This window comes from Ascidiella aspersa, chromosome 6 (assembly GCF_963924565.1).
Source record: "Ascidiella aspersa chromosome 6, kaAscAspe10.2, whole genome shotgun sequence".
Lineage (NCBI taxonomy): Eukaryota > Metazoa > Chordata > Ascidiacea > Phlebobranchia > Ascidiidae > Ascidiella > Ascidiella aspersa.
In genome coordinates this window covers 19,176,848-19,201,541 of record NC_139452.1, presented here as the reverse complement: position 1 = coordinate 19,201,541, position 24,694 = coordinate 19,176,848, and the positions used below count along the sequence as shown (strand labels likewise).

Genomic DNA, 24,694 nt, shown 5'->3' with positions numbered 1-24,694 from the left:
GCCGGAAATATCAAACGGCATGTTCCCACATTCAAAAAGCGTACCACGTACCAGTATTGTGACCGATTTCGTTTATAACTTATTCGGATTTTTGTACTTTGTACGTGAATAATTTGTCATCTTTAGTATAAAATTATAACTGGACTTTTGCACCACAGATGCCCTAAGCAAAACACTTCTCTTCCTAAATTTCATGAGAATAGTTTTTTTTTTCAGATTTACCTTTTGTGACGCTACTAGTAGGCCTAGACTTAAATTGGAAAGGGTGAAAAACATGACTACAAGAAATAATCCTAAAAAGATACATGACACTTTGGGCACAGAAAAGAGTCTGATATATTAAAGACTGGCAAAAACATAGTAGGCCTACAAATGGGAAAAACTTCTTGCAAATCTTAAAACTATTTTGGATTTACATTAAATATTTTCCTTTTGTATAGATTCTATTCTACAAGCACATTATTTTTTTTTAAATAGGTATTTTATTGGTATTTGCTACTATTATAAACAAGTGTTAGTTTCATACTGATCCAGCAAAACAAAAACAACATTACAGCATTACATATATACATTGCTATTGTCTTAGAAAGGCTCGATGATTTGATTTTTTTTTTCTTTTTTTTTTCTTAATTGTTTGCTTTGCTGCTTGTCGGGGATTCTGGCTCTTGGCAATGGGTGAGCGTATAATGACTGAATTCCGAATCTTCGCACTGTAAAACAACTTGACAGAGTTATCGAAGACATCAAAATCAAACAGATTTATCTAAATGGCGGTTAAGACAACTTATTCATAACAGTAAAACATGACCTAAATTCCATTATGTGAACAACATAGAACAGTGCAACGTGGGCAATACCGCCCTACTGTGAGTTGCAAGGGGCTTTGTGAGCAGGGGCGTATCCAGCAAATCAAAGGGGAATCCTGATTTTTTAACTTAGAAAGTTCCCGTATTTTCGGTCTGAAGTTAATTCATAATGACGTCTTAAAACAGTGAAGCATATGACGTCATGAAACAGTAATTGTATTGACGTCATAAAAAAATAATCCAACACAGGCAATTTACGTCAGACGCAAAGCGAACACGTGCGTCGACGCTAACGCATAGTGTGCAATCGTTAACTTCAGGCGAAAAACTGAACCAGGACCGTAAAATATGTGTGTTTGATTTTGGTAGAATCGTGTTTCGGCTATCAGCAACGCAATTTACTAAGTACAATTTAAGCGACCACGCTAAATTACAAGCACGTCTTTCGCCACCTGCAATACTAAACGAAGATCGTTTTTACCGGGTGTTATTATGCCAAAGTTCGCCCATCTGCGCCGAGCTATGTGCCAAGTCAGCAAAAATGCAAACTGCAGTTCAGTTGAGATAAAATAAGTTTTGTCACTAAATTTAAAACGTCCAAGGGGGTGCTAGTACAAAAAAGGTTTAGAAACACTGACGTAGAACGTATATCAAATAGAAACCAACTTAAAAACTTCTAATTAGGAGGAGGCGAGACGTTTCCGGCCAGAGTTCACCAATTTTTTTTATAAAAGGCTAGATAATTGTAATACCTGACATTTTTTATTATTTATTTGGGTGTTTCGCAAGCTAACAGAGCTTAAACCCTTGCTATGGGGCCTAATTGAAATTGATTGAAATTCATATTATTATTGCGTCCGTGGCAATTCCAGTAAACTTTTTCAAAAGTTTCGCAATCAAACAAAAAAAGGGTTTCGCAAATCATACAAAAGTTTTGGAGAAATGTTATATGAAATACTTCGGGCGGCTCAACCAAATCAACCGGCGACCCATGAGTTAACAAACACTGCTATACACGTATTACACATCCTGTAAAGGCGGATGCAGCCACCCTAAGCCCTATTTTAGTTAAATTGAATTGTTTCGTTCTTCGTGTGAAACTCACATGTCTTTCTTGAACGATTTTAAGCAGTTTTGGGGCAACACTCACTCACTCACTCACTCACTCACTCACTCACTCACTCACTCACTCACTCACTCACTCACTCACTCACTCACTCACTCACTCACTCACTCACTCACTCACTCAATTCAATTAATTTGTGTTTCGTTCGTGCCCCAAATTTATACCGCCAATGCGTCACTTCGACCTCAGTTGCAATTTTTGAGCATAAATCCTACGGAATATAAGATCTAAATAATCAGAATCAGGCCTATATAACCCTATACCTAACCCCAAACCCCACCCGTAGCACATCACTATCCACCTAATAAATTTAACCCTAACCTAATTTCTAACACCACCTACCACTAACCCCGAACAGGGGTAAACAATCCGGTGCCAAAACAGCGTCGCCCCCGACGTCGCCGTTTACAGAGCAATGTGCGCAAGATGCGCAAAAATAAATCAAATCTAAATCTAATTAAAACAATAAGAAATTGTTATTTGAACTCAGTCCCACGTTATTATTTACTGTTTTCCAAAAAAAACTATTTTGGTAAACGCTTTACTGGATCGTGAAAGATGACTAAATTATCAGTATACGAACTGCGTAAGTTATAAAACGTCAAATATATATTAAGAAATAACTGTTTGATATATTTTAGTGAAGCAAGACAATATCGGTAGAATATTACCTCCCAAAAAAGGTCATCTTCGAACATTTCCTTTTCAGTATTGATATTATCCCACATTGGCATTTTCAATACGAGTCCGGTTAGAGTTCCTCCTGCGACACTAAGACCTATGGCAACTCCCAAAGCTGCCATCTGAAACCCTGCCTGAACAATTCCAGTCCTGGGGGCAAATAACAAGCATTTGTTGTAATAATCAACATGAGTACGTTTTCCAGTTATTTTTTTGCCATTATAATTTGTATTGTGCCGCGCATACTCGGGCAATATTAAAATGCTTCTGTTAATATTCGCGGTTGACTCTAGGACTCACAAAAGATCTCTTCATATGCTTACTTTGCGATCACGGTTAATCAAATAGTACAAGTGCTTAAACTCATCCAATATAATGGGATCATTAGAAGGAAGGATTGCCAGCAAAGCGAAATACTTTGAAGAAAACAAATCATGCTATTTATAATATTTATAAGTTTAACTATTAATAACTCGCTAATGGCTCAATGAATGCCGAATATCACTAAATCAACACACACCTTAGGACTTCGGTAACGTCCATTTTTAGAGCACATTTTAAATAACTGTAAGTTGTGTTTATCATGTTTTCACAGGTGATCAACCAATGCAATGGCCATATGACAAATTCATTATAAATTCACGAAAGCCGCAAAAAAGTTTGATTCCACTTTTGTCACATCGAAAAAAATGTTTAAGAAATACTTCGGGGAAAAGGGACAACTTTTTTCGTTTATATATAAGTTCACAAAAATATTGGTTTGAATATAGGGCCGTTACTTTCGATATTATGTGTTTTCTCAATAGCCAGAAAACATATAATATGATGAGCTAAAATGTCCTCAAAACTAAAATTTAAAAATTCGGGCAAGACACGAGAAGTATTTGCAGTAACATTTGTAAAGTGCGCAATAAACAAAGTGCGAAATCTCTGCACAACTTAGATCTTCATGAACTTCACCAGATTGTTCTGAATAAATGTAGCTCAAGTCGGTCGTAAGATGAAGGAAATATCAACGAAAGGGGCTTAAGACACCGATGAACTATAAAAATTTAGTATTACATCTCCACGTTCACGTTATACCGATGTTGTTGTTTACTAGCTTATACGTATCAATAGCCCGACGTAATAATAGTTTTGGAATTAGCTATTTTGCTCACTTGTTATGTTTGCCGTTCATCTACTAAAAAAGGTTGAGAAGTTTTCTGTTATGTCTTTTGCTAAGTAACTAATTGTTGGAATTTTTGTTAAGCGAAACTTAGACAAATAAGCATACTGTGAAAAAACTGAATAATTGAATAGACCAGCTTGCAAAAATAATTGATGAGTTTAATTTCTGTGAATTCGTTTATGTTCGTTGTTTAGCAGTTGACTTCCTTGTTTTAGAAACCGTGCTTCATCCTATCGTTCTATCTTAGTGCTACATGAAAGTACTTCGTTGCCGTGTTACGTGGTTCACTGCTACTTGTGTGTACTGTGTAAATTTGGCATCACTTCACCAGCATTAGGAGACTGTCGTCATTGCACGTTAAGGCGAGATGCGTGTTTCAACGCAAGACTTAGCCTGTACGTCGGCCGTTCTGATTCTACATTTAGTATCTCGAAAACTTGCAAATCCTGATACATATTTTTAGTTACTTAAATATTTATATATTCTTGGCAGACAGTTTAAAGCAAAACTAACATTAAGCAAAGCGCGCAACGATTCTCGCGCCACTCTTAAGGAATTTTTACAGTCTGAAAAGCATAATATGCCATATTATGGTATGTTAAAAGGCATAAAAATTAGGACATATCCATATTTACCATTTACGTTCTTTTCAGAATAATTTGCGATTTACCCATACGAAGCTATTGCTATTTACACTGAAAATGACAGGGGGAAAATAAATACTTTTGGGGTGAGTGTTTGTTAGTCAATTGCCATTGTAATCCATTTCATAAAATTATGAAGTTTACTTATTTTGATATTCAGCAACTTACCTTCCGTTGGAAACAATAGTTGATAACATCCAAACAATTCCACTGGATACAGCTCCTAGTATTCCTGGCATTCCGTGTAAGTTCTGAACGCCACAAGTGTCGTGCAGTTGAAAGGTTCGTTGCAGGAACGGCTTTGAAATTATTTGCGTATATTGTAATATTTCATGTATTTAAATAGTACATTAAGATTAATTTGATTGGCCTCTCCCACATGGCGATCTACTATTCCCTGATTGATTCATTTTTTCATCAAACTTGATCTTTGTTTACATTTTAGAAATGCATTGCGTTATATAGCAAATAAACAAAATTTACTTAAATAGTACCGATGTTAAATAAAACTGCAGAGATAGCTTGACGTGGAAATACACGATAAAATCTATAAGCAACATTATACAACGAAATAACGTAAGTTGCGATAATATTAATATTAAAGACGGAACGCACAGTGAAAATACACCTACAATAGTACTGCGCTACGGAGAAAAGCTAATATTTTGACTGAATCCTGAGTTAGTTCATTTTAGAATTTTGTCAATTGCGAACTGCTATGTAAAACCTACCTGTAGATACTTGTAACCTAACGTTGTCAACAATCCTGCGAAAGTTCCAATCAGAAGTGCTCCGAAAGGATGGATCACAAGATTAGCACACGCTCCTACAGCAACACCTCCAGATAGGGTACTGTTTTGGATGTGGACCTTTACATAAAAGGTATATGGTAATAAATCCCCCACGAAAGTCAATTAACTATAAATTTTACCATATCCAATTTTCCATTTTTATTTAGTGCAGATGAAATAGCAAATGTAGTGATGGTGCTTGCCACTAAGCTAAGGATCGTGTTGACAATAGCGAGTTGGCGTGCTCCGCCCACTACCGCAGCCGAATTAAAACTCGGCCAGTACAACCATAAAAACAAAGTACCTAAATAGGGTTAAGTTTTAATAAAAAATAACTTTTGGAACTATTCAAGTTAGAGCAAAAAATTAGAATGATATTAAAGTTTTATTACATTTCCAGAGCTACTTTTAAAATAAGGTTACCAATCATGGCAAATAGGTCAGAGTGATAGGTTGATCCCTCCTTCTCATGGTCAATTTGTTCTTGTTTGTATAGCACCCGGGCAACTGCAAGTCCAAAAAAAGCCCCGAAAGTGTGGATGAAGATTGAGCCTCCAACATCAAGAGCCTACAGGATTTACAATCATTATCTTAAAAGGAAAACAACTTACGCTTCCGTCACGAGATGCAGCATTTTTGAGATCAATTATGCATGAAGTCACAAAACATGTAACTTAAAATAACCTTTGTAGGCAGTCAAATCCTCGCGTATAATGGCAATTTAATTAATACTTAAGGTTTTCCGAATGTTTACGAAAAATTAAAGCGTTGAACAATTCCACCGACAAAAATCGTCTTAAAGAATTCTATTTTTTTTCGTCTTCAAAAATTCTATTTATCTATTTTTTTAACAAATTGGTCAATGCAATAAACATATAGCTAAAAAAATATCTTGACAAAATTTACACTGCATAAAATAATTTCCCACGCTACTACTATGGAAACACACAATAAAACATTGAAAGCAACGATATGTGCATCGGAACTATCAATTTTCTAGTATTGAAAATAAAGTAAGAAAATAGAGTACTATCGTTAGGGACATAAGCTAGGGCCATTTTTATTTTAACCTAAAAAATTTTTTTTTGACTTTATTTTTATTAAATTTGACTTTATTTTAACCTAACGAAATTGCTTGTTTGTAGAGGCCACAGTTCTTTCTTTAATTGATGCCAGTTACCCAAACATAATATTTTGTCGATTTCAGACCCAATATTAATATTTTGTAGAAAAGTCAAGGTGTTTTATGGATTATAAAAAGTGCGTCGGGTTTTTAGGCGATAGATTTAGCTTGGTTAGACATTTTTGTGTCACAGAATGCCAGTAGGCTATTCCTAAAATCCAAACTGTTGATCTTCGAAAAGACCACGTTTATGAAGAAGTGTTTGTAAGAATTATTTAAATATGTAACAATATATAAAAAAAATGGAGAAATGCGATAAAAGTTACTGCTGATCCAAGTGGGCATTGCGACATATTTCGTGCTTTTATGGGTTAATATGATTTAATTGTGTCGCAGTTCCTGATTTACAATGCTTCCACGACGATTTTTACAAAAAATACTCTCAAGAAACACAAAAACTTTGTCAAAAGCCATAATTTGACAAATTTTGACTTTATTAGAAAATTTTAACTTTATTTTGACCTATAAACTTTTTAAAAACAGTACCCTAGTTGTTGAAAACAACTTTATTCTTTGGTTCGTGGACAGACGAGGTCTTTACATTTTTTTAACTTTATTGGCTTTTGATGGCCCCAGACATAACACATCCTACTAGCATACTTACTGAATACTAAACTAGCTTCTGTGCTAACAATTAACCGACCGCTGAACTAACTACACGATTTTGCGACATTACAATTACAATCGTATTGAACGCAAGATAATAAAAACGCTTATCAGGTACCATTTTTTATTAAATTGGCAAAACAGCCATTCAACAAGCTATTATCCATGTACACAACAACCTATCCATGTAAAGCAGTGATTCTCAACCTTTTTTAGTGCAAGAGCCGCATTTCAAACCTAAGGTTTGCAAGGAGCCGCATAAAAAACAAAAGTAGGCATATAATTAAAAAACATTAAGAAAGCAACTAGAAAACAACAAATATACATTACGTTAGCCTAGCCTAACTAATTAACAGTGTTTGCCATAGCTTGTCGATCAAGACTAAATATATTGTGACGTAACAAACCACAAAATTATTTTAAAGAGCCGGACGGAAGTACCCGGTAACATTAGTACTTCGTACTCGGGATCCTTGCTGATACAATTCATTAATTCTTGATTTCTCTTACTTACTTTGTTGCAATTCTGCTACTTATAACTAATTTTTCACTCGGTTAGAGAGCCACAAAATGTTCAGTTGAGAGCCGCGGTTGAGAATCACTGATGTAAAGTATGAACAAATTTAGGTGGCTAAAATTAGGACATTTTGGTCTAATCGGGACCCTGGGACACGGCCCTAAAATCGGGACTGTCCCGCGTAAAACGGGACATATGTTAAGTCTATAATCATGAATTCGATTATTTAAATATCTGACTCGTCTGTAAGTAAGTGCCAATGCTGTTACCAATTACTTAAAAAGTTTTGTACTGTACCAACATACCTGGAGTTTGACGATACCCACGTAAAGGTTGATGTTGTAAATAATAACTTCGATGGTGGCCATAATTGTTAGTTGAACTGGGCTGGCTATTCCAAGAATAGCACCGAACGAAATGAGCACAGTAGCCACGGCAAAATCACATTCCAAGAGACTAAATAATCCAAGTGACAAATTTATATTAAAAAATGAGTATAAAATTAAACTGTCGTCATAATTACGAGATGACTATATCAGAAAAATTATACACCAAACCGTACTTCAAGTTAGTAGCCTACAACAGCGCTTCTTAAACTTTTTTTTGTTCTCCCCCCTAGCATCTATCTCCAGATTTCATTCACCCTTGTCTTATGATAAGATAAAACTATCTTGTCTATATATAACAGCATAAAATTACTTAGGTTGTTTCGCAAGCTATCATCCATTTCTGGCGGTTCACCCTTATTCACCCCTTTCGGTTGGTTCACCCCTGCAAAAATTTTATTCACCTAATTAAGAAACACTGGCCTACACATTCTACCTAGGCGTGTTTAGTCAAGACGTGTGCATGAGCAAAGCGTACTTAGTAGTTTCACCAACTCAGCCTACTGTTGTCAGTTCCGTTAGCCAGTAACTAAATGCTAAAACAAAAAAGTTACCTGAAGTAACTTTTTTCCAAAGCTTATCTTATTGTTCGATGCGTTTATAATGAAACGTGAACACACAATAAAATCAACAAAGCAACAAAAGGCCTATATCTGAAGCGGAATACGCAGTAATATCCACGAAAGAATAAGATCTCAAGCAGACCTGGGCAATATACGGCCTGCGGGCCGAATCCGGCCCGCCAAGCGATTTAATCCGTCCCGCGGCCAATTTTTGCTAAAATGCATATAAGCAAAAACCAGGGCAAGTTTCTACACATCTGGTTGTACGGTATCTTAAACAGGCTTTCCCGCAAACCTATTTTTAGTCTGTTTTAAATACTTGAATGGAAATAAATTCCTTCTGTCTTTCTCGTAAGTGCCACGCGATTTTTTGGCATATTTACAGACAAAAAGCGTCCCCTGCATTATGGTGCTTTCCCCAACGAAAGTTTAACATTTATATATTTTTTGCGCTTCGGTCGAATGTATTCCGTCTTTAAATTATGAACTAAATACCAGCCATTTTCTAAACTCTGAAACATACCGATTTACATGCTGTCAACCTAATTTAGGTAATGAACCCGATTTATACCGTCTTTGCAATATGACCGTTGTACCGCAGGTACGTTACACATCGGTAACGTAAAGCCTCAAAAAGCAAAAAAAACATTGTAAGTATTTGGGAGAAAATTTTACGTATTTTAATCTTCGCTTTTGGGTCAACGGGCCCCACAACTTGATAAATGCCAATATATCAACAAGATATGTATAGTATATTTTTTATCTGTGCTCAATGCGTCACGTCCCCCTGTAAATCTAAATTAAAGATGGCATTTTAAAACAAATATAGTCGAAATTATTTCGCGCTTCGCGCGACGTCTTCTTTAAGTTAGACTTAAATTGCGAATTTGAGCACAATTACAAACGTAATAAGTTCGTTAAAGCGGCCCGCGGTAAAAAATAATTGCCCACCCCTGACCTAAAGTCATGTTAGTGAGACCTAAACCTTGTGGAATAAGTCCTAAATTCATCGGATTAACGCCCAATGGCCCGCGTTTCTTCGACATTTGGGTGCCCCATAGTTTGAACAGCGTCGTTGGGGCGGGTTAGGGGTGAAATTATTATGGGAGTCGGGGGTTAGTGATAAATTTAGGTGTTTGGTTTGGGGTTTGATAAAATGTTGTATAGGCCTTATTCTCGCCATTAAGGTCCTATTTCCGACGGAGTTAGGATCTTCCGATTTAAACGTTTTTACGAATATTAGCTATTAGTCGTAGACTTGTAGTTTGGTCTTATTCTGAAATGTGTTTTGTTCTTAAGTTGGTGTGTTTTCTGATTTTGGTCTTATGGCTAAAGTCAGATGAAACTAGCCTCATTGCAAGTAAAACCACATTTTAAGGGAAAATGAGTTAAACACAGAAAAGTGAAAATATTATTTTGTCTGTATCTAGTAAGCGTCCAATATTGTACGTCCTTTACTAGGAAACCTAATGCGATCAACAAACTTCGAGTTGGTGGTATTTTGAAGCTCATGGGCTATTGTGAGTTTTAAAATTTAGTTTGTCAGGAGTTATTCGTCATAACGGTTAATTAAACTGTAAAGTATATATAACACTTAGATTCATATAACATATAGTTTACCTTAAGATGTTTACTTATATTTTTATTTTAAATTTTATATATATTGTCCACAAGCTAATTTTTGTAAAGTACAGGTAGGCCTAAATTTTGCTTCTAAACCTAAGTTTGATTGTTGTTTTTATCGAAACATTTTTTAAATTTGTAATTCTTTAATATTGAAGCATATAAAAGCAACAAAAATGGCTAAACTTAAACTTTAAAAACCTGTAAATTCCCCCCCTTAGAGAATAAAGTTACATTTTACAACAATTTATGGGTTTACGTAGGACTTTCAGATTATTTTCCAGTAAAAAAAGTCGAGTTGAGTGTTCTTGCTTCTTTATTACAAAAAGTTTTTCACCTGTGTGGTATTTGTTTAAGCCAGTGGTTGTCAACCGGGGGTCCGCAAAACGCTTTTAGGGGGTCCACAAAAACTTATAATTATACCATTATTAATTTAATTAACGCTAGGAAATAGCTAACGCTTGATAACATGCTTAATCACAATCTTGGTAAGTGATAAACTCACAGTGTAACATGTTGTAAATCGCATCGAGTGTGACAGACACTTCCATTGTGATGTAACACAATAGATTGTAAAATGGAAGGCAGAGGAATTACAACAGTTCATATGTACTGGATTTTGATTTATGCTATCATTCTCAAAGAACGTCTAACATTGTCAAAAACACTACCACGCATTTTAAGACTTGCTTCGGCGATGCAGCAGCAGAAATCACTTAAACGTGTCATAAAGTAAATTGGTGTTGTGTGTTACTTTACTCAACACAAGGTGCACTAGACAAACACACTGATTTACTAAAAAGAACTAAACGCAGATATCACACCAGAAATATGTTAGGGGTCTGCGACCATTTGTAAGCATCAAAAAGGGGTCACCGGTACAAAAAGGTTGAGAACCACTGGTCTAAGCTATTTAGTTATCTTATTTACTACGTCGAAACATTTTTGTATGCATGGGTATGGTCGTTTTATAGCAAACCCATACCTCTATAAGGCTCGTGGCCGAGAAAGGATTTGTAGTCGACGTTCCGCTCGCGAGGCCACACATCCAAATGTGAAGTTTATTTTAGGTAATAAAAAGTTTCCTCTCATGACGATTTACTGACACTTTTAGGTCAAGAACTAGAGTGACGCGATTTTGATATTCAATTATCTTTATTTAAACATATATATGGTGCCTTGTTTTATTTACATTCAATTGTTTTTTTGTTTCAGCTGAATAAGTTTCGCGATGCACTTTTGTTTTGCCATAGGTGCGGATTTGGTACAGGGTGAACAGCTAGTGAAACAAAAGTTTTGTATATTTTTTCTAATGTTAATTAAACTTGTTTTACCCTTTCAAAGACAATTTGGATATGTTAGCTGAGTTGGTACAACTGAAGTTTGACAAGTAATGCCTATATGATTTCAGACGTTTTTGTCACCTGGTGGGGGGGGGGGGGATAAGGTAAAAAAATAGCTTGATAAATATATATGGTAAAATATGTAGTTTAGAATGCCAAAAACAAATAAAACAAAAGCAAGTTTTATATTCACCTTTTAGTCGAAATAAAAATCCTGCTGCTTTTTCCTATCATTGCAAACCAACCATTGACAAGCGTTCCCCACTCAATGACATAGGCGCACAGCAAAAAGTTGAAACCAACCGATCCGTAACCATGCCGTTCAAGAAAAGTCATAAGGAAGCCAAAACCGATCAACATCATAACGTGAACATCGAGGTAGACTAGATACGAAAAACTCGTGTTTAATGTGGTCTTTTGCGCTCATCATTATTTACCAATTAGAGTGATCGCAATAGAATAACAATATAAAATACACTATATTGAAATATTCAGTTGTACTAACATGGGTACAGCTGGGTGTTAAGTTTATGGTCTTGGTCGTTCGTTGTAGAGTTGACTAAAGCAGTCACGGATGGGTCATATTCGACGAAAAGTCCGAACAAAGCGATGCAAATCACTTGCATTATCAGCAAAATGGTTGTCTCTTTTCCACGAGTGTTGCTAAATTAATATAAAAAATGAAACACTTGCAGCTATGTTATGTCAACACAGAATATTTGAGTTTTTTGTTTATTTAGACTGCGTTATGTTAGAAGGCGATTTTTTCCAGCTCTATTCTATACGATGCACCACAGGGCTCCGAAATATATATAATATACTCAAAATTCAATCGCGGAAATCAGGTGGCACTGTTTAACGACACATTTTATTACATTATTGAAAAGCTTTACCACAACTTTGCTTTATCGGTTCAAAGAGTAAGTAAAAGCAATTAAAATACATACAAGTTGATACGAAGTAAATACACGAAGTAGAGTAGGGTCACAGGCGTGAGAACTCCTACTTTGACCAGATAAAGCACGGTTGTGTAAAAGCTTGTCAACATTGTCATACGATTCGTCGGGACAGTGCCAGCAGAATTCAACATTTTGGATTGCAAAATACGGCTATCAACCAGGCGCGGATCTAGGATTTCAGTTTGGGGAGGGCCATGATTTTTTTCAGATATGACGTCACAAAAGTATACCATTGCGTGACGTCATAATTCAGTTAAAATAACATCGGCTGGCCGAATAAACTAACTCCTTCAAAATAACGCGAAAAACAGACCTTTTGAAAGCACGAAAAAGTAATAAGGTTAGCCTCTACAGTGGGCCGGTTTCCTAGTTTGACCCGGTATGAAGAATATCGCTGAAAGACGCTACCATGTCTATTGTCTACACATCTTGCTTTTACCCGAAAAGGCGAGAGCAACCGCACATGCCACCGAAAAAGCGCCGAGGCCAAGTCGCAATAAAACCATAGCGTTGTCTGCTGCGGTCAGCTGTGGTTCTTTCACGACACTTTTCTCAATTTTTAAGTTACTGTAGTTGGTTTTTGCCAAATAAGGTTGCTGAAATGAGCAAAACTCTATGCAGAGTTAATCCTAACATTGGATAGGTTATTCAAATCCTTACACAAGGGTCGGCAACCTTTGTGTAGTAGTCGCAGGCCAAAACCAAACTCAGAAAGGTCTCTGCGGGCCGCACAACATATGTTAAATGAGATTTTGTGTTATTACAACTTTATAACAATTGTGAATCAGGGGGGCCTCGGATTTTTTTGCACTTTAAAAACGTGTTGGCCATATCAGCCCCCTAGATCCGCTCCTGGGCTATCAACAAAGACCAAAATTTAAAGTGTGCAATGATAAGCGCTGAATAAGCATGTTTAGAATAGACTCGATTTGTTCGAATTTAAATCCCTTGTATCGCGTAATTGAAACCGCTAAAATGTCTTCCAAAACGCCTCGTTTTAAGTCAGAAGGATACTTTCGTTTTGTATATGCCCAATTAGCAAATTCAGATAATTTCCTAGTAGTGAAACATTTATAGTACTTGCTTTAAATGTGTCCCATACAGAAGACGTCAGCGTTTTTTCGGGCGATATGTTTCTTGACGATAACATAATTTTCGAATGTTATTGGGCGAGCGGCGAACTCTGTATAGAAATTTGCAGGATTTGATGCAGCTATTTCAAAACATTTTAGGATAATCTGCTAATCTATTACGTCTTTGCAACTTTTTCTGTGCGACCATACATCTCTTAGGGCTAAGCAATGGAGCTCACGATTAATCGCCAAAATCATCCTGAATAATGCCATTCAATTGAGCATTCTATTTTACTTCTATCTTTAAAGTTTTCTCTCAATTTAGACGAAATAAACGCCATTTTCTCACGTCGCGCAAACCCTTTACCGCCAAGTGTTCGAATGACCGAATGTGGGTTAAAATTTTGGTACGCGACTAAAAAGTTTAAGAACCGCTAAATTACAAATTTTAATATATGTCTGCCACTGTATTTGTTGTCGTAAACCCAATCAAGATTTTTAGCGATTTTATTTAGACATATAGTGACTAACATTGAATAATCTTACACTTTTACGGTTTTATTTTGCTACGATAGACCTATATATATAGGTATAGTTAGGGTTACCATACCGTGCTTATTTCTAAGATTTGTGCTTATTTTTGGGCGCAGTGTCTTAGAAAACGCAAATGTGCTTATTTCTAAGAAACGTGCTTATTTTAGAGTTGTGTGCTTAGTTTGTCTTATTTTAGTTTCTAAAAGCGTTCTTTATCAATTTTTTATTTATATTTACCAAGTTATTTAACCCAGATTATAACAGTAATGCATTAAATTACATAATAACAATGGGGTGTGAAGTACATTGTAGCCTATAGAAGTGTGGTAAGTTGCTTTAGCAATCAAGTAAACTTTCGGCTTGACGTAAGGACTGGCTTTTTTATGTCAGTACAGACAAAATGCTAAATCAGCCCAGAGACTATGGAAAACACAATGTTACTACAAAAAAAATTGCCAGATGCATTACAGTACATCATTCAATGAATAAGTTTATTACAAGCATAACTCCGCCAAGTGAACCAAACTTAACTACCAGGCAGGGTCAGAATTAGGCGTTTCATGCTGCCATGCCTAAGGTTTACAAGATGTATAACTGGTGCACTCTGACGCGAAAAAATTGACAAAGCTTGCATTAAATAAGGGTGGTTAACTTGTCAATTTCAACCTAATAAACGCATTTTTTGCGCTTCGCGCGATTAAGCTACGTTTTGCGCATATAAAAATAGCTGTTTTTTTAAGTTTTTAAGATTTCATAACGTTATTTCTGAAACCTTGGATTTCACCCCCGGAGTCGTGGATCTGCCCCTGATCTTTAGTAGCGTGCTTATTTTTTTGGAGTAGCGTGCTTATTTTTTGGTCTGAGCAGATGGTATCCTGGGTATAGTGGTAAACAATTGAAAAGGCTTTTTGTTTAGCAAACAACGAATGGTAAACGTTTGATATTTACACTGTTTTTTATTAGGAAATATTTAAATGCTGTACTGTACATTGCTTTTCGCTGCTGTCGCTTAAAAACTGTTATATTGATCATACATCAATTCATTAGGATAATTCTCGGATATTTAACATTTCGATGAAATTGTCGATTGCTGTATAATGTTCAACGTGTGATATAGGAATTGTTCGGAGTTTGCAACAGACAATAGGCTCGACTTAAGGCTTAACAAAATTACAAGTTGAAAAATAGTAGAGCAATTGTTGATTTTAGTTGGGCGGCGTTTTACAGTCGCTAAAAAATTCCACCCTATAATAAATGACACGCGATTCATATATAACTAAATATAAGTTTAATTTGTGTTAGCGGTTCAACTAACTGCCAAATATGGCATAAAGGGCCAGAGAGAGATAGGCCTATACTGTGTCTCGCGGTGTTTAGATATTCCAGTAAGTTAGGTTGAAGGTGACTTACCCCATTTCGATGGAAGTGCAATCTTTTTTATATTTGATTCAGTTTGATAAACGTAAATTCAGCTTTTCAAAAGATAATTTTAAAATACAACTGTTTTAGGCTTGGTACTGAAAAAAAAAACCAGCTGTTTACAAAGTATACATTGTTATTGTTACAACCTGTAAGCTATAACAAATATAAAAACGAGTTATCTGCCTTGCAAAACATAAATGATTCACTTAAATGACGATTTAAAATTACAGAAAAGATCTATCCAGTATCCATGTGTTATAGTCGTGGTTAGGCGGATATTATATAAGTGACAAATTAATTTGATAAGCCACTTTGTTTCAACCGCTTCCTATTGTGATAAATTGAATTCGGAAGGTGCGCAATCAATCAAAACAGCTTGTTCCAGCTGACGGGTCACGAAACAGGAGGAAGGTTGAACTGGCAAATTTTGGTGGATAATATATCGAAGCACAGACAGAAGAGCCAATGCGCGCTCATTAAATCCCAAACTATGATGTTTGTTAAAATTTTGGGTTACGAATCGATCATCACAAATATTAGATCCAGTGTTTTCATGGATACGCTAATATGCTTTTATACATTAACCAATGAAATGATTTGAATCGTGAGGCGTTTCGAACAGACAGGCATTAAGGTACTGCATGACTGATGGCACAAACACCATTTCAAAAGACAAAATACTGCAAACAAACAAGCTGTTTGTTATAAACGTTTTAAAACCACAATTTTCAGGGATATTTTGAAGGAAGACGTCACGCTTATGGTGCATACATTTTTTTTGCACATAGTAAAGACGTATAAAAATAATCGGAACACCAGTATGTGTTAACCGCAACATTCACTTGCTTTCTAAAGTTTTCAACTTAAAGATAGATAGATAAATTATATTTTTTTGGAACCGAAACAACTAGAACGCAGTACAAAGTTACAAAGAAAACTACAGTTGTTTGTTCGAGGATGCAGTGAAAGACCGTAAGGTGCATCGAGTCAACTGCACCCTGTTTGTACAAATGTTCATTAGAAAACAAAAAAACATATACCCAACACAAAAAAATACTAATATTATAACAGAAGCTACTTGAAGCAAGCTCCTGTATTGTATATTTTTCAAAATGACTTGTTATATAAGACCAAAGAGATTATAACAATGAGAGCAAACTCCTACTATTGCCTTTTTCTTTTGCCTTTAAGCAATGCATTCTACTTTCGACAGCCGTCACGGTCTGATTCACAATAAGAAAAACATAATATTTTTGTTGAACCTGTCATAAAATATGTGCGCTTTTGGGACAATTTGTTGTTTAATGACCTTTAGTCTTAATTTATACCGCTTTTCATAAAAACTGAAGGTTGCGTGACACTTTTTTAGGACAGTTTATTTTTGCAAGGTATATTAACTATTAAAATGTACGCAATAGAGCTATGTGAGTACGGTATTACCTTATACGTTGAATTTATTCCACTTAGCTTGCTGTAAAACTACTTATTGAACTTAACTGTATCGCGGTGTTAATTGTTAGCTTTTTAATTTAAATAATATATGTATTTTACATTGGACAGAGCCATGGGCGCCCCCCACGGGGGGCAAGGGGGAGGGCACTTGCCCCCTTATGGAATTTTAAAATGCTATTATTATTATTGTTGTAAGTGTAGAATGTATATTAATATCATAGGTAATGAATTTAAATTATGTGTAGGTCAATATTCATATTGCTCCGCCCACACCCTGGAAAATTTTCTGCGGACATCTCTGGACAGAGCCTAGTGCAAATAAAACAACTTTTTTGTGAACCAAACAAATCAATGAATTAGCTTTGGTGTACAAATTTTAGTCCAAATTAGTAGAATTTCCATTGATAAGCCTACATCACTATTGGAATGCAAATGTTATCTATACCGGTACTAATTTAATACTACCTCTAAAATTGCCAAATTTTAAGATGGGGCGAAGTGGTTCAGTGCAGCTTGCGAACAATTTCTTGTTCAGTGCAGATTTGGTCGACCCGTGGGTGGTAATTCAGCTTAGAAATTAGTAATTTACCAGTTTTTCTGGCATAAAATTAGTAGGAATAATATTTGATTGTATTACAATTTGATTTTAAATAAACAAATTTGTTGTTCTTGGCAAATTGTGACAGTCATCACCCATTTAGGAAATGTTTTCCACACGAATACATACTTATCCTAAAGAATATTTTGTCAGATGTCTTTCAAACTTTTCTTTGGTATGCTGGTTCAGTACACACGTTTAAATTCATGCAGTACTGCTCTTAAAGTTTCACGCAAAATAGTTTTTTTTACCTCCCGGTACTTGTTTTCAGTGGTAGTAATTAAGACACATTAAAATTGATATCATAAACTGAAAATTGATACCACATTATTTGTGGAAATATCGTTCGAACGAAATATTTTTGCACCTCATTTGCTGTGTGTATTATTCAATCAGCAAATATTATTAATGGTGTTCGGTTTGTGCAAGTTCAGCAAGATATAAGGATTTGTATGGCAGTTACTAAATGAGGTGTTGCTAGCTGTCACTGAATTCAGTAAATACTTTTGCAAAATATATTATATTCGATTGCTCAGCATCGGAATGTGCTATATAACGATAAACTTATCCACTTGGTATATTTTTATAGAAATTCCTCGTATTTACTAGTTAAACTATATTAAGAAGAAAGCTAAACAACAAAAGTTTTTTGCTCAGACCCCACCTCCCTAATTTTTTGGCTGGCTACGCTACCGGTGGCTGTGCAAAAAATCGCCTTTTATACTTTCCCTGTTTCTTGTTTTCATTTTAGTAATAAACGTGAAAGCATGCCGTTATTTTTTATCTTTATTAGTACGATACCGTTTTTGTGATTGTTAAAGAAAAGCGTGGCTTGAAAAATTAGTGCCTCGCCATCTAGGAACGTCACCGTATGATACTGTTAAGAACAGATTCATTTATAACTGCGATTCTGCTATTCTGTAGTTATGTTGGACATAATCTCAACCTTAAACTGACGAAATCAAACAATAGTCCGTCTTATGAACAAAACTCACTACAGACTGTCCATAGGCGAAGGATAACTTAGTTCAGGACTATCCAAACTTATCAGTATGTGATTACTTTTATTATATTAAAACTTTCTGCCACCCCTAGGTTTAACAGATTAAAACATAACATTTCTCGATGTCTACTTTGGCGTGCAAGTAAAGTGCATTACATTTGCCATTGGCATACCAAAAAAAAGCGATTTTATAAATGTAGCACTTTTCTATAACAATTTATACGGACTTACTCACGAATCGTTACACTCTTTTGAGTAACCACCAAGTTCTGATCGCAGATTGAGCACATTATTTAAAGGGTAAAAGACGAGAATTTTTTTTTTTACCTCCATGCTGCATCACAAAACTTGGATTGTATTGCAGAGCTAAACTAAGTTATTTAGACTGATGCTGGTTTTGCTAACATCGACCGACTTCAATTGTTTAAAGGCTGTGTGTTTCAACAGCTTATCCCCGGCAATGTATTAAACGCATCTGTGTTTATTGAATAACATCAGAACGGCATTCAACTAACAGGAAAAGCTTAAGGTCCGTGGTACAGTACTAACAGTCCAGCATAATAACCTCTGTCCTTTGGCCTACATTATTTTAGTTGAGTGACTTTGAACCATTTGTCCAATTCAGGTTCCCGTTTCACTTACCATTCAATTCTGTTAGTTCAAACATTTGGCTTATCAGTTATCACCAATCCCTTTGTATACATCGGTTGGCCATAGAATCATTTAGCAGAGGCGTGTTAACGTGCAAAATCTCCGTGTTAATCGTTTTTTGGTCATTTGGTTAATAAAGTCTGGCAAACAAACTCAGTTTAAATAAGGGCAACAAATAGTAAAACGTCCACTACAGTAGCCTATAACTGCTTCTACGTTTTAGAATCCTGGTAGATTATGAGATTTCATATTATTATAAGGTATAAGATTCCGCAAAAGTATTTTATTTCTGTTAGGAGTGTCAATATTTTCCTACTTTATTGGTATACCTTATGTGCAAAGTCAGGCAAGGAAAACAAAATACGATAATGTTTATTTGCTTACGTACGTTGAAAACTAATTAAATCATAGTCTTATCAGAGGTTCTCTACCGCCGGTGCCGGTCCGCATCAACTTTCCTGTCGGTCCGCCAAAAATATTACAATTTTATATCTCATTTGCAAAATACAAGATGTTGAAGGGTTGTCCATCAAATTTAGGTCCGTAATTTGCAGCATTATGACGTAACATGGAGTTAATAGTCTCTACTTTGGACATAATCGTACGTCATAATGCTGCAAGTGTTGCCCTTAACTTTATAAAAATAGGCTAACTCGTTTTAAACTTTTTTTGGATTTTAAGCTACTTTTCATTTGTGAAGGTCCGCGAAATTTGTTTAAAAGAAAATTTGTTTTTGCCCGGTCCGCAAGCTAAAAAGGCTTGGAACCGCTGGTCTAAATAATGTTCCTTCTTGACACCAGATCCCACTTCAGTACCTTTATGTATTATTTTGTGCAGTAACACTTCAGTATATATTCTTTTGTGCAGTACCATGTATTGCATGTAAACAGTGCAACAGGGGAGACATGACCACCGTGCTATCTGAACTCAACTATATCGAAACCTAACAAACTGTCATTGCATTTCAAAGTGCATACTGTCAGGTCGCTTATAGATTTATTGTACATTCACATAATTCAGCATAGTTCGCTTTCAACAAAATGGCTTACAGTGCAGTAAAAACATGTATTGCCAGTAAGGAGTGCATCGTTGACTGTTTTTCAGTAGTATTCGGATACGACTAACGTTGCAGTAAAAGCGAATGCGTTGGGGATTAACTCGCCAGTTAACGAGCAGGATGCATGGGAAAGGAAATACGCAAGAACGTATACCCTTAGCACACGCACAACGAACACAGTAAATAACAAATACAGACGCTGAGTCCCACCAACATATTACAAATGTTTTTTTTTATATTACACTTTTTAAGTTTTTATTGCAATTGTTTTTTGCAGTGATTCATTTATTTATATTTGAGTGTGTTTTACAAAAAGTAAACGTTTTGTCATTAAATATGTTTATTACTTATTTATATGACTAATATATTTATAAATGTATACTACGTTGTCAAAAGATTTGTTGAGTTATTAGTTTATTCTGTATGAAGAAATTAACTTACAAAGCTGCGAAGTATACAAGTCGATATACTCTGGTGAATTCGTTTTTAAATAAAAAATATTAGAGTGGCTATATTTTTTCTCACATTTTTATATGCTATTTCTCTCTATAAAAATCACTAAACTCTATCCACTCAACTGGTCGGCTACCATACCTTGTGAATTGTGATGCTAATATTCCTTAACATAGGCCTACCATATGTTCTCTTTTAGGAGGTTTAGTCCTCTTTTAGGAGGATTTGTCCTCTTTTTTTAAGAAAACTGAATGGTCCTCCGAGGACTCAAAAATGCCCATATGTCCTCTTTTTTCGCATTTCGAGTTGGTTGCTTACTTTTAACAATACTTTTAGGTGAGACATTGTATTTATTTCCAAAAAAAACTGTAGCCTTGAAACATGCTAAATTGCTGGTTTAAAAAAGGTTTTCCAACAAATTGTACTACCAGCCCTACCGTTTTGATTAGTATTGCAAACATTCTTGTAAACATTGCGCAAAAAAATAGAAACAGAACCTCACATGTAAAAATGCCCATTAATAAAGGTGTGAGTTTTGTAGGCCTAGCCTACTATCAGTGTTACTCTGTATGGTGGGCTATGTTCTTATTTCTTACAGAAGCTTGTCTATAGCTAGTCTATAACAGCAGTTCTTAACCAGGGGGCGTGCCCCCTAGAAACGCCAAGCAATTCTTAGGGGGCGCGAGCTCTAAGTTAATATTTAATTTTTTTGCAATGATTCTAATGGTTTCGTTTGGGTTGTATACCTCTCCTACAGCGCTGTACAAACTCTGTTTTTGTCAACTTTAACGGCAAAAAAATTTCGCGCTCCGAGCGAATCTTATTTCTTCTACTTTTGTTAACTTTTTTAGCACTAAGTCTCAAGGTATAACGTCCCTATTTAATTACAATTTGGCTTACTTAAACGATGAAATTCATCCACCGTTCGAAACATCTTTTATCATATTTATATACGATAACAGGTTAGCAACTGGGGAATTCAAACTTTTTTGCGCGAATCGATAATGTTTTTGCAATACTACCGTTGTATTGTGTTTCGGCGCGGCTGAAAAAAGGTTAAAAACCGCTGATCTATAGCATACAAGTGGTTCTCAGTAGATGCTTGTATTTTCTTTATTATTCTTTAAATTTAGACAATCATATGGCAAAATAAGCTATAAATTATAATGCCGAAGAGGAAAACTCTGTTTACTGATTGCCAGAAGTATCCTTGTTTCAGAAAAGGACGTATTAATTTCGAAGCGAAATGCATTACTTGTGGATATGGCACGTTTTTCTTAAACAGAATAATTCTACTTTCGATCTACTCGCAGGCAAAAAATCTCCTCTTTTTGGGTGCTGAAAATGTGCTAGCCCTACTTAACACCAAGTCTCCTGAATAAACCAAAACATATTTATGAAGGCCTGTTTTATTAATATTGAAAAGTTCAATGGGTAAAAGGGTATATAAAGCTTTACCTGGATTGTTGCCCACGGCCAAAACTCCTGTCTTGATGTGCGTTTCTAGTGTTTAAATCTTTTAGAGCATTGGTTGGAAGTTCCAGAAAACAGCAAAAAAGTCAAAATAGATTTCCGCAAAGTTAATTTATTTTTTCGAGATCGTGCAAATCAAAAACATCTTTACAATATAAGACTCTTATAATATAGCAAGTACTTATTTAACTCAAAATGTTTCATCTATAGCTTTAACAAAATAATCTTAGTGTAAGCTTGTATTTAACGTTTTGTAGACATTAGCCATAAAGTCGTGAAATTAATGGCCCTGCTAAAACGCCATCTCCAGTGTATACTATTACAATGTATAGAATCCACTTAAAAATTTGCCAGGTGTTGCAAATATTTTGAAGTTACTAGTTTTATGGAGTTAAGCTTACGCCAGTGCGTTACATCACTATCAAGCGTGTATGGGCACACACCCTTTCCCAGTTAGACAATTGACGAATTGGATCAATAGTTCTTTCTGATATCCACCCAAAAGCGACGCAGTGCAATAGGTTATCTTAATTTATATAAAAGAGAAGATTTGTGAGATGTCTGTCTGTCTGTCTGTGTGTAATATGTTCGCCCGGCCGATCGCTGGCAGAGCAACGTCGTCGTCGAGTAACAAAAAGGAGCGGCGACTCCCCGTTGTGTGCTCGCCCCTCCCCGGGCGCGCTGGCGACATATCGTAAAACCCTTAACGTAACAACTTTTTTTAAGCGCAATTACCCGCGTGGAAATAAAAAATCAAATGAGGTATATTGCCCATATAAAAAATGATAAAAGAAAAGATTTGTGAGATGTGTGTGTGTGTGTGGCAAGATGTTCGCCCGGTCGGTCGCTGGCAGAACAACGGCGTTGTCGACTAATAGTCGCTGGCAGAGCAAGGGGTCGTCGGCTAACAAAAGGAGCGGCGACTCCCCGCCGTGTGCTCGCCTCTCTGCGGGCGCGCGAGCGACATAGCACATGTTATAATTTATGTTAACAAACGTTAGCAACTATCCAAGTAAAGACTTAAGTTCAACAGTGCCAAATTTAGGCGGAGTTCAAAAATATCGCGTTTGTTGTCGCAGTACGTAAAATATAGTACAAGTTTAATGTATCCGCGCAAAACTTTTTTTCAAGCGTAATTACCTGCCTGGACATAAAAAAATCAAATGAAGTATATTGGTTTAGTAAAATTATTTAACGTATCCGAGTAAAACTTTTTTTCAAGCGCAATTACCTGCCTGGAAATAAAAAAATAAAACTAAGCATATTTTTCTTAATCAATGCCAAATTTAGGCAGAGTTCGCAAAACATCGCGTTTGTCTCCGCGGTTTGAACAGTAAGCAATTATATTTTCAACAGATTAAGGGTTTGTCTGACGTTGCACGCAACTTACTTTGGCGTTTAGTGCAAAGGTTTAGCAATTTTCAATTTTTTTTAAACATTTTAAAAAACACAAATCGTTGCAATTTGGTTTGAAGTTAAATATATTTTTTTAAATTATCGGCTATAACATGCGGCTTCAGAAAAAAGATTATACCATAGAATACTAATTACATAGAAGGATCACTGGGTCTCGTCACGCATGAGTAACACTGACACAATATGTCCAAAACACGGGTTTCGGCGGCAATTATAGGTAGAGTATTCATGTCGTTTGTTGACCTGCGTATTATTTTCGCGTTTTCGCGTATTTTATTCAGCGTTTCAGTTAATGCACAAACTTTTCTAATTATATCCATGTTTATCTTGTCAGTTTAATATAATTTAACATGTCAAGTATTGGACTGACAAGTGAGGTAATAGCCGAACTGCTTAACGTTCCCCAAGAAGTGGAACTACAACCACTAATCAAGCCAACAGCAGAAGCAACCATCAGTTTAGTGTCTTGTGTTCTGCCAGGAGAGATTCAGCTTCCCTTATAGCCTATGAAGTAATTACGGATTGGTTGCAGTTATTTTTAAGAAAATATCAACCGGGTTGTATAATATCACAATATCCGAAATTTTGCTGTAATGCTGATAAGTTATTTTTAAATTTACCATAATTAGAAGCTGCAAAGCAACTTTTACATTTATTCAATGAAATTGTCTAAAACAAAGAAGAAGCTACAACTTTACAATCCTATTTCATAAATATAGCTGAAAGTGAAATGTTAGTATATATGTTGCTGGATACTGTATACACAAGGTCTCCAAAAACTTCAAAGACTTGCATCCAATTATTCAAATTTTATGTGCACCTGAAAATGAAAGAACATCGAATTCTGCATTTCTTTTCAGGTTGGAAAAATAAAATTGCCATCTAAAAATGCCTGCTAAGTGGTGCTCACATTTTTTGATTATATGTATTTTACTTTTAGCATAGAATGCAACAAAAAAGCTGATAAAATTAATTTTAATGAAGTAATAATTGACATACTTTCGTTCAATGAAACTCTGAGTGAAATGGCTAAATGTGATTATGAACAGAGCGAAACGGTGACTGTTTTTTATGGTTATGCTGTTTACAAGGGTTTTGGGATACAGTTTTAGTAAAAAGCTTTTTGAAAATGTTTTTAAAAAGGTTAATAAGAAATGTACAGG

The 24,694-nt window shown here is 35.6% G+C and overlaps 1 protein-coding gene across 1 annotated transcript; it reads right to left on the bottom strand.

Annotated features, from left to right (window-relative positions):
* Positions 1–626: 626 nt before the first annotated feature.
* Positions 627–12,082, bottom strand: LOC146140619 (ammonium transporter Rh type A-like). Its single transcript, XM_083392664.1, has 9 exons — positions 11,946–12,082; positions 11,634–11,823; positions 7,831–7,981; positions 5,643–5,787; positions 5,360–5,523; positions 5,160–5,297; positions 4,597–4,727; positions 2,604–2,763; positions 627–710 (listed from the first exon to the last, which is right to left on the bottom strand). Exons 1-9 carry the CDS (start codon positions 12,064–12,066, stop codon positions 627–629), a joined length of 1,284 nt encoding a protein of 427 aa, XP_083248790.1. The 5' UTR covers positions 12,067–12,082.
* Between the last annotated feature and the right edge of the window lie 12,612 nt (positions 12,083–24,694).

Coding starts and splice junctions, on each gene's coding strand:
- LOC146140619 (XM_083392664.1), bottom strand. CDS start 12,066: ATGCAAGTGATTTGCATCGCTTTGTTCGGACTTTTCGTCGAATATGAC. Junction 5,788..7,830: donor TGGGTATCGTCAAACTCCAG/GTATGTTGGTAC, acceptor TAAATCCTGTAG/GCTCTTGATGTTGGAGGCTC. Junction 2,764..4,596: donor ACTATTGTTTCCAACGGAAG/GTAAGTTGCTGA, acceptor ATTTGCCCCCAG/GACTGGAATTGTTCAGGCAG.